At 41.0% G+C, this 10,922-nt stretch overlaps 1 protein-coding gene across 1 annotated transcript; it reads left to right on the top strand.

The window, feature by feature from the left end:
- The first annotated feature begins 265 nt into the window (after positions 1 to 265).
- On the top strand, positions 266 to 10,130 carry LOC129865772 (zinc finger protein 583-like). The gene is made up of 3 exons (XM_055938782.1): positions 266 to 507; positions 2,942 to 3,394; positions 8,728 to 10,130. The coding sequence occupies exons 1-3, from the start codon at positions 345 to 347 to the stop codon at positions 10,017 to 10,019; spliced, it is 1,908 nt and encodes a 635-aa protein (XP_055794757.1). The 5' UTR covers positions 266 to 344; the 3' UTR covers positions 10,020 to 10,130.
- The last annotated feature ends 792 nt before the right edge of the window (positions 10,131 to 10,922 follow it).

Genomic DNA, 10,922 nt, shown 5'->3' on the forward strand with positions numbered 1-10,922 from the left:
CAACGGGGCTGTACATTTGGGTGAGGTTTTTTTTCTCGCCTGAGTAGCCTCGTTTCACCGCCAAAAATAAATTTAAACCATTTACTGTTCAGCGAAATAACAAGACAATGTCAAATACAGGTAGCCTAGTCAAATAATTAACATCCAATCACATGAACCTTTACTCGCGGGAATTCCCGTGCAGTAAAACTCCATCCACATGGAGCGCTGTGTTGTGTCAATAGGCTCGCCACACGCTGATACACAGAGAAGAAGAAAATGCGGAAGTAAAAGTCATAGTTACGTTTCAACCCTCTTTGACGAAGACATACTGGATGAATTCCAAACTCGCAGTCGACTAAAACATGTCTAAACTACAGTCGTTTAGTGTGTTTTTAGATGATCGTTTATCGGCGGCCGCTCTTGAGATTTTCGGGGCAGTTGAGAAAACAGTAGTGGAGTACCAGGAAGAGAATGATCGTTTAAGAAGAATGCTGCTGATCACGCCGGAGATAAAACTATGTATAGGTTCGTATGTAGGTCTACTAGCTAGTTATAGTTCTAATAAGTTAATACACTGTTTAGGCTAACGGTGATCATTATTCCATAAATTTTTTTAAACAGTTATCTACTGTTACTTTTACCGTGAATGGAGAAAAAAATTGTCTGTCACGAAAATCTGATTGAAATAGCATAACGTTACATATATCTGCACTCAGTTATGACTAAAGGCTGAATTAGATCTAGCTGAGTACCTCACCTCCCCCATAACATTTAAAACTATATAAATATACAAAAATATATACAAAAATAAGACTCAGAAATATCAAAAAGAAGTAACAAAGACAGATAGAAACAAATTGTAGTATACAAATATAAAAGAGAATCGAATTATTACACTATTACCCTATTACTAACAAAAAACACAAACGAAACTAAATTGCACAAATCCTATATCACACAAATGCACAAATAGAATAACACACTTATGAAGAAGAGAACCTCATTATTAAACTATTGCACTTCAAACAAGAAACACACAAACTAAATTGCACAACTGCCATCTAAACCCTGACCTTTCTTGCCTTCCTTGATGCAAAGTCATCAATTACATCATCATAAGAAATCTGCCCAGCAATTGCATGGTTAATACTGATGACAGCAAGGCCACTAAGGCGTTCCTGTGACATGGTGGACCTCAGGTAGAATTTGTTGATCTTTGAAAAGCTCCTCTCAGCTTCAGGTACGGTCACTGGAAGAGTAAGACAAATTCTGAGACTGGTTTTATATTATTCTTAACGATTTTGCACAAACCAGAAAAAAATGCAACAATATGTCTGTGAAACTATATATTCATAGTATTATGAATTCATTGTGGTATATTTGGTAGCATTTCGTAGTGTGACTGATTCTACTAATTGTATTAGTACAAAGTTAGAGGTGCGCTATTTGATAGATTCCCCAGTACCCCTACCTCGGGCTTCCAGTGGGGAGACCTGAGCTCAACCTACCAACGCTCCCCTCCCCATCTCATACTTCTGAGTGGGAGACCTTCCCATGCAGTAGACTGCCTAGCTCACAAACTAGAATCAGGGCGCCCACTCCGACAAGCTTAATTGACCCACAGTCCCACACGGTGACATGATATCATTGACTTGACGTGCAAATGTCACCATTACAATTTTTTGTGTTCGGGCGCCCCGTGCCAACCTGGGCGGCTGCCCATGCCGCCTACACCTAAATCCGCTACTGCTTAAACCCTTACCATGTAGTAATGTCTGTCCTCTGTTGCATGCTTTTCTTTGATTGCTGAAATCCATACTTTTTGATAAAAAGTTAATCAAATAGACCCACCAACTGTTTCCTTGTTGAGATTGTATTGGCACATGTGCATTCGCACTGAGTTGGCATCTTAGAGCAACTGTCGATGGTTATATTTTAGGAAACAATCGTGGTTGTATTTAATTAATATTTAATTAAAACGTATGGATTTCAGCAAACAAAGGAAGGAGCGCAACAACAGAGGACAAACATAGGTACACGGTAAGGGTTTAAGATACATATTTGAAGTGTTGATGCATAGCGAGTCAGAGGTTAATTTAAAAAACTCTAGTCTGCTCTCAACTCCTCCGGTACTCTGCAATATTAGATAATTGCTTCAGATTTGTAATGGTCGATATGCAGTAATGTAATCTGTACTTGCATACACTGTTGAAAGCGTGGCACATTTCCATTCAAAGCGTGGCACATTTTCAACCAACCTTTACTTGCCGATACTTCTTTAATGATTCATTGGAAGGCACTGCAGTGTCTTATTAATGAGGGGATTAGATTAAGCTTTGGCCCTTCACGTGACTAGGCGAAGCCGGCGAGGGAGGTGCACCCTGCTCAAATCAAACAGGATCCTAATCTGTGCTGCTCGGTTATATTGTCAACAATGCAGCATAATGCATCGTTTAGAAACATCTTTCTGTAAAAGAAATGTCAAACTAGTTTTCATTGGGAAGGCAGGTAAAGCGTTTTTATCAAAGTAAATCACTTTAGCATGTGAAAACACAGAATCCTACTCATTAAGCGCGTATCAGAGTCCAAAGGATGTTTCGTGTCCACACAGCAGTGTTCTAGAATATGGATCTGTCTGCTCGAATTCTCAGCGCACCGCACACAATTTCCAAACCGTCACCACATTAATAAAATGAATAGAAGCCGCATAAGCGGAGTCGTGTTGGTTGGGACACAGTGGTGACAGAGCGGGACAGATATGTCACAATGGAGTACAATCGTGGCTTTGGACTCTGAATTGCGCATTACTCCATATGCTCATACGTCACTTTTCTTTTGAGGCAACTTCGCCTTAGGCCAGAGCGGGGCACCTGGCTCGCGGCTGGGATGCAGCCCGGTTCCAAAAGGAATGCAATCACTTTATATAGATAACCTCTGCTCCTCCTCTCCTACCCTCCAGACTCCTTGCAGCCCTCTCTCACTATCTCTGAAGAGGAGATTTCCCCTGAGCAGCAGCACTGTGAGCAGGAGTGGAGCCCCAGTCTGGGGCAGAAGGACACAGAGCCCACACAGATTAAAGAGGAACAGGAGGAACTCAGGACCAGTCAGGAGGAAGAGCAGCTTCAGCTCTTTGATACCAGCGACTCCATACTCACGCCTTCATGTGTGAAAAGTGAATGTGATCAGGAGGACCCATGTCAAGAAGCCATACTAGCTGAATGCCCAACTCTCAGTCTACTGAAAATGTCTAAACTAGAGTTATTTAGTGTGTTTTTAAATAAGCGTTTAACGGCGTCTGCTGCTGTGGAGATTTTTGGCGCCTTTGAGAAAACAGTAGCTGAGTACCAGGAGGAGAATGATAGCCTACGGAGATTGCTGCGGCTCATCCCAGAGATAAAATTATGTAGAATAGGTTTGTATGTATTTCTACCAATGTCTAGCTACAGTTCTAGTCAATGAATAAACTGTTTAGGCTTTCAGTGATCACAATTTCAAAAAAAGTGAAAGTACTTTTTACTTTTGCCATGAATAGATAAAAGTAGCACTGAAGTGCCAATGCTTTCCCTCGCTTGGACAGCAACATCACACATTTTTCCATTGACAAATGTTGAATACAATTACATTTGAACTTACTTCCCTAAAGTCCTTTTGTTGCCCTTCTGATTCCAATGCTACATTGGAGTTATTCAAGGTCCCTCAGGGATTTTTCTGCCATTGCAAACCTTGGGCGTGCCGCCTAAGTGTTTTTTAATGTTCTATTAAATCCAAACGGTGTGTTATTTAAAATATAATAAAACATCAGGATCGAAAATGCTAGGGAACTAGCTTTAAAACTGCAAAGAACTTGTAGAATTGCAGGAAATTTGCTTAGAAATGCACACATTTCTCTCCACCGCCAAGATGGGGGCCTCTAAAATGTAGTCGGGCCAACCGGGCTCATTGCCACGCCCACCACCTAAGCCCCTTATTTATCCAGAAACAACCCTGCCTTTTGATTAGCTGAGGATGATGATTTGATCAAGTGTGAAACGCTTTATCTAGAAACAATTGATCATTGATTGCGATATGGTTTTGGAAACCTTGAACACTCAATTTAATAATAATCCAACATAATTTTACAACAGATTGGCTGTTTTTTGTGGAACACAGCTTTAAGGTAATATACAGTTGAAGTTGGAAGTTTACATTGTGGTGGCATATTTTTGCTTTACCAAATGAGGAGAGTTACAAACTACACACCAGGCAGAGTTCTACTTAAACTACATCTTTAATAATAAGCTTTGCAATAGCATTTGACTTTCAACAATTCACTATTAATAATGAACCGTTGGGAAGTACCAACAGAAAAGTACAAAGATCTTTTATAGCCAAGATACACCCCTCTCAACCTACATGACAAACCACAGATCTTAGGAACAGTTCACAAAGGGACTTTATAATTGAGAAAGGAGTATCCCGTAGCCAGATAACATTCGCTATTAATTATCATTGAGTTTGGTCCCTCAGACGAGGTTCTAATCTCGTTCCTGGTTCTTCATAGTACACCCGACGTCCACGGGTGGGGGTTGTGCTTACAGCCCAACACCGTGCAGGACGTTTGGCATTTGCCAAACCGCCATAAAAAAGCCAGATTACGGTTTGCAACTGCACATGGGGACAAAGATCGAACATTTTGGAGAAATGTCCTCTGGTCTGATGAAACAAAAATAGAACTGTTTGGTCATAATGACCATCGTTATGTTTGGAAGAAAAAGGGGGAGACTTGCAAGCCGAAGAACCGTGAACCGTGAAGCATGGGGGTGGAGCACAGCATCATGTTGTGGGTGTGCTTTGCTGCAGGAGGGACTGGTGCACTACACAAAATAGATGGCATCATGAGGATGGAAAATTATGTGGATATATTGAAGCAACATCTCAAGACATCCGTCAGGAAGTTAAAGCTTGGTCGCAAATGGGTCTTCCAAATGGACAATGACCCCAAGCATACTTCCAAAGTTGTGGCAAAATGGCTTAAGGACAACAAAATCAAGGTATTGGAGTGGCCATCACAAAGCCCTGACCTCAATCTTATAGAAAATTTGTGGACAGAACTGAAAAAGCGCGTGCAAGCAAGGAGGCCTACAAACCTGACTCCGTTACACCAGCTCTGTCAGGAGGAATGGGCCAAAATTCACCCAACTTATTGTGGGAAGCGTGTGGAAGGCTACCTGAAACGTTGACCCAAGTTAAACAATTTAAAGGCAACGCTACCAAATACTAATTGAGTGTATGTAAACTTCTGACCTACTGGGAATGTGATGAAAGAAATTAAAGCTGATATAAATAATTCTCTCTACTATTATTCTGACATTTCACATTCTTAAAATAAAGTGGTGATCCTAACTGACCTAAAACAGGGAATTTTTACTAGGATTAAATATCAGGAATTGTGAACTACTGAGCTTAAATGTATTTGGCTAAGGTGTATGTAAACTTCCGACTTCAACTGTATATATATTATCTCTTTTTTTTGTTGCCTCCCTTGTTTCCATTAGCTAAGGAAGCATCATAGTTCAGGTAAATGTGCAATGGAAAACAGCATCTTTTGTATTTGTTAAAATAATTTTGGGGTGATATGAAAGTCAAGTTTCTAAGGTTTCCAAAACCGTATTGACAGTGAGGACTATTAATGGTCAGAGAGTGTTGGGACTTTCGTACACATTGGCTTCGGTGTGTTTCATAGTAGGCAATAGGAGTGAGAACCCAAGCGCTATGTGGCTTGTGTGAATGAGAGCAAATAGCAAGATATCTTCACTCAGACGTGTCTAAAGGCTATATACAGTGCCTAGTGATGGTCTCTACACCCCATTCACAGTCTTCACCTTCCTCTATGATATACCGTCGCTAGTGAAAGTCTACACATTTTGCCTCCTTAAAATGAAATATAAAAAGGGATTACATTAGATTCTTCCCTACAGATCTACACAACCTATTCCAAGGAAAGAAAAGTGTCAACAATTGTCAAAATTGTTGGCGGGTTTTCCTTTAACTTTTAACCAGGGCTTTCCTCATTTTAAATGTATTTTGATCCTGACAAACTCCCCAGTCCCTGCCAGTGACACGCATAACCATAACATGATGCTGCCATCGCAATACTTGAAAATACAGAGGATCAACACCATTGCATTCACTCCACATTACTGGCCTGTATGACAAAAGGAATGTAAGAAAGCCTGTGTTAAAATCCACTCCAAATCATCCATTATTTTTGCAACAAGGCCGTTAAGTAATAATGTTAAAAAAAACATAGCAAAGAAATTAACTTTTTGGCCCAAATTAATAAGTACAGTTTGGGTCAAATCACAGAGTGAAACACTCCATTTTCAAGTATTGTGGTGCGGTCTGCTTGTTATGGGAATGCATGCCATCGGCACAGACTGGGTAGTTTGTCGGAATCAAAATCAATATTAAAGGAGCAAAGCACAGTTAAAACGTTTGAGAAAAACCTGCCGTAGTCTTCCGAAAACCTAACCTGGAATAGAGATTTACAGTGGGACTGTCAAAGAGTCTTTGAATGTCAAAGACAACAGAAGGGCTTTCCAAGAGATGTTGAGTGTTCCTGAATGGTCCAGTCACAGTCCTGACTTAAATCTGCTTGAAAATCAGAGACACGGTTTGAATATTGCTGTCCATCAATGATTCCCAAACAAAATAGACTGAGCTTGAGCACTTTTTGACAGAAACAATAGATATGTTGCCCTAAGAGTTGTGCAAATTTGGTAGACCCTGATTCAAAATTATTCACAGCTGTAATGGCTGCCAAATGTGCTTCCACCAAGTATTAACTCTTCAATGTGAAGACATACACATCTTAATGTTTTATTAAGTTTTAAAATGTTCTATAATCTTCTTTCATTTAGAAAATGTGGAGTAGGTTGTGTATATCGGTAGTAAAAACAAAAATTGAATCTAATCCCTTTTTGGATTTAATTTCAAGGCATCAACATTTGAAAACTGTGCAAGGGGTGTGTAGACTTTCACTAGCGTCTGTATATCATAGGAATTATACAGTACCAGTCAAAAGTATGGACACACCTTCTCATTCCAGGGTTTTTCTTCATTTTTACTATTTTCTACATTGTAGAATAATAGTGAAGACATCAAAACTATAAAATAAAACATGGAATCAAGTAGAAACTAAAGTGTTAAACAAATCAAAATATATTTTATATTTGAGGTTCTTCAAAGTAGCCACCCTTTGCCTTGATGACAGCTTGGCACACTCTTGGCATTCTCTCAACCAGCTTCATGCGGTCTTCACCTTGAATGTATTTCAATTAAGAGGTGTGCCTTGTTAAGTGTGCAATTTCTTTCCTTAATCTGCGTTTGAGCCAATCAGTTGTGTTGTGACAAGGTAGGGGTGGTATACAGAAGATAGCCTTATTTGGTAAAAGACCAAGTCCATATTATGGCAAGAACAGCTCAAATAAGCAAAGAGAAATGACAGTCCATCATTACTTTAAGACATGAGGGCTCCTGAGTGGCGCAGAGGACTCAGTGCTAGAGGTGTCACTACAGACACCCTGATTCGGAGTCCCATAGGGCGGCACACAATTGGCCCGGGTTTGACCGGTGTAGGCCGTCGTTGTAAATAAGAATTTGTTCTTAACTGACTTGCCTAGTTAAAATAAAGGTTACATTTAAAACATTGTTTTAAAGTGAAGGTCAGTCAATCTAGAACATTTCAAGAACTTTGAGTTTCTTCAAGTGCAGTCACAAAATCCATCAAGCACTATGATGAAACTGGCTCTCATGAGGACCGCCACAGGAAAGGAAGACCCAGACTCACCTCTGCTGCAGAGGATAAGTTCATCAGAGTTATCTGCCTCAGAAATTGCAGCCCAAATAAATGCTTCACAGAGTTCAAGTAACAGACACATCTCAACATCAACTGTTCAGAGGAGACTGTGAATCAGGCCTTCATGGTTGAATTGCTGCAAAGAAACCACTACTAAAGCACACCAATAAGAAGAAGATACATGCTTGGGCCAAGAAACATGAGCAAAGGACATTAGACCGGTGTAAATCTGTTCTTTGGTCTGATTAGTCCAAATTTGAGATTTTTGGTTCCACCGCCGTGTCTTTGTGAGACGCAGAGTAGGTGAACAGATGATCTATGCATTTGTGGTTCCCACCGTGAAGCGTGGAGGAGGAGGTGTGATGGTGTGGGTTGCTTTGCTGGTGACAATGTCTGTGATTTAATTAGAATTCAAGGCACGCTTAACCAGCATGGCTACCACAGCATTCTGCAGTGATACGCCATCCCATCTGGTTTGCACAAAGTGGGACTATCATTTGTTTTTCAACAGGACAATGACCCAACACACCTCCAGGCTGTGTAAGGGCTATTTGAGGAGAGTGATGGAGTGCTGCATCAGATGACCAGAATATGTCGGAACTCCTTCAAGACTGTTGGAAAAGCATTTCAGGTGAAGCTGGTTGAGAGAATGCCAAGAGTGTGCAAAGCTGTCATCAAGGCAAAGGGTGGCTACTTTGAAGAATCTAAAATCTATTTGTTTAACACTTCTTTGGTCACTACATGATTCCATATGTGTTATTTCATAGTTTTGTTGTCTTCTATTATTCTACAAACCCTTCAATGACTAGGTGTGTCCAAACTTTTGACTGGTACTGTATATACTTCTAGTGTTCGATGTAATCCTGTGGTATATAGATAACGTCTGCTCCTCCTCTCCTTCCCCCCAGACTCCCTCCAGTCCTCTCTCACTGTCTCTGAAGAGGAGATTCCCTCTGAGCAGCAGCATTGTAAGCAGGAGTGGAGCCTCTGTCTGGGGCAGGAGGAACCAGAGCCCACACAGATTAAAGAGGAACAGGAGGAACTCAGGACCAGTCAAGAGGAAGAGCAGCTTCAATGGCTCTTTGATGCCGAAGACAACATATTCACTCCTCCCTGTGTGAAAAGTGAATGTGATCAGGAGGACCCACATTGGTTCTTGACTCCTCCCCAAACCCAGACTGTGGAGAACAGAGAGTTTGACTCTAAACCAGTGAATCGAAGACCTTTTGGCACTGTGACTTACCTAAAGGGTCTAGACACTTCCTGTGACACTCCAGATAATCAAAACGATGCCTCCAGCCACAACTCCGCCATAAGCAGCGACCGAGTTGGACTGAACAGCAGCCCACTATTGGATCCCAGCTCACCATTGAATCCAAACCCATCAATGGGGGAACACTGTTTGAAGCTTAGCACTACGTCTAAAAAAATTCACTGCTGCCGTGACTGTGGTGAAGCGTTTGCTCTGAAAGCTGACCTGCAGAGGCATGTGACTCTAGCCAAGAAAAGACTCAGTGAATGCCACTTCTGCAATAAATGTTATAACTCCATCTGTAAACTGAAGGCCCATGTCAGACTCTGTCACGGTGGGAAAACCTGCACTTGCCCCGTTTGTGGCAAGACCTTCAAATACAAAAAAGATCTGTCCAGGCACATGAGGATTCACACAGGAGAGAAATCATTCCACTGTGGTGACTGTGGGAAAAGCTTCAGTCAGAAGGGAGACCTAAATAAGCATATACGGACTCACACAGGAGAGAAACCATTTAGCTGTGGTGACTGTGGGAAAAGCTTCAGTCTCAAGGAGAACCTAACCAAGCATACACTGACTCACACAGGAGAGAAATATTTTAGCTGTGGTGACTGTGGGAAAAGCTTCAGTCAGAAGGGGGACCTAAGTAGGCACATACTGACTCACACAGAAGAGAAACCATTCATCTGTGGTGACTGTGGGAAAAGCTTCCGTCGTAAGGATAACCTAACAGATCATGTTCGGAGTCACACAGGAGAAAAACCATTTTGCTGTGTTGACTGTGGGAAAAGCTTCAGTGCCAAGGGGAACCTAAACGTTCATAAATTGACTCATACAGGAGAGAAACAACATGGCTGCTCAGTCTGTGGTAAAAGATTCACTAAGAAGGCTTCTCTGCTGACACATGTGAAAAACATCCACAAAGCAAGAAGACAAGACAAAAAATGAACAAAGAAAGAAAATTAGGACATAGACACAGAGAGTAGGTTTTCGATGTGTACAATAAATTCATTATGTGGGTGGAACACAGAATGAAACAATAAAAGCCCTGTGGTTGTAGTGACTGCCCATTACTGCTTATCAATTATCAACCATTTATAGACATTACATATTTGTTTTTCATAAATGAATTGCAAGAGGCGGGCAGTAAATCTTTATACACACACCTCACCAAATGCATTACCATGTATTACAGTGATGTCCATTATTAGTTTACTTGTCTAACTTTTGCGTTGTCCTGTCAAGCCATTGGGGCAAGATAAAGTTGTCACTTGGCCAATGTAACTTGATTGGCGGCTATGGGTGCATACTCTTGCCTATGATTAGCCAACTTTATGGAGGAGTTGTCAGATTATAAGTCTGTCTGTCAGCAGTGATGAAGTCAATGTCCTATTAATTTGATGTTGAAAAGCGGTGAAGTATTCTTTTAAGAATTGACTAATAGTAGTACTATTATAACTAACAAGACTGAACTGTACCTAGGTCATCAGCAGGCAGTCCTCAACTGCCCTCTCCCTCTTGCACCAATCAAAGAGCTGCATGTCCACAAAGTTTCAAATCCCAATCAGGAGCAGCATCCTGGGAAGAGACCGAGACAAATGTCATCTTAAAAAGCAGGCGTTTACGTCAGATAGCATATCACAAAGTATTAAGTCATGTTTTGCCGAGCATATACCACAAAATATGAAGTCATGTTTTTTTTCAGAGAATGCTACATACTGTCCTGGGACCATTCTTTACTTTTCCTGAAAAAATTAAATGACAAGCAATTTTACTAATTTAAATAAATAGTTGTGTGTGGTCAGCACCGTTTTGATTGGGACAGCGCCATCGCTCTGCTTTGAGACAAGC

Source organism: Salvelinus fontinalis, chromosome 11, assembly GCF_029448725.1.
Source record: "Salvelinus fontinalis isolate EN_2023a chromosome 11, ASM2944872v1, whole genome shotgun sequence".
Lineage (NCBI taxonomy): Eukaryota > Metazoa > Chordata > Actinopteri > Salmoniformes > Salmonidae > Salvelinus > Salvelinus fontinalis.

What these genes read in the sequence shown, in the direction of transcription:
- LOC129865772 (XM_055938782.1), top strand. Translation starts at nt 345, where the DNA reads ATGTCTAAACTACAGTCGTTTAGTGTGTTTTTAGATGATCGTTTATCG. An exon ending in GGAGATAAAACTATGTATAG is followed by an intron (nt 508 to 2,941) that starts GTTCGTATGTAG and finishes CCTACCCTCCAG; the next exon opens with ACTCCTTGCAGCCCTCTCTC. An exon ending in GATAAAATTATGTAGAATAG is followed by an intron (nt 3,395 to 8,727) that starts GTTTGTATGTAT and finishes CCTTCCCCCCAG; the next exon opens with ACTCCCTCCAGTCCTCTCTC.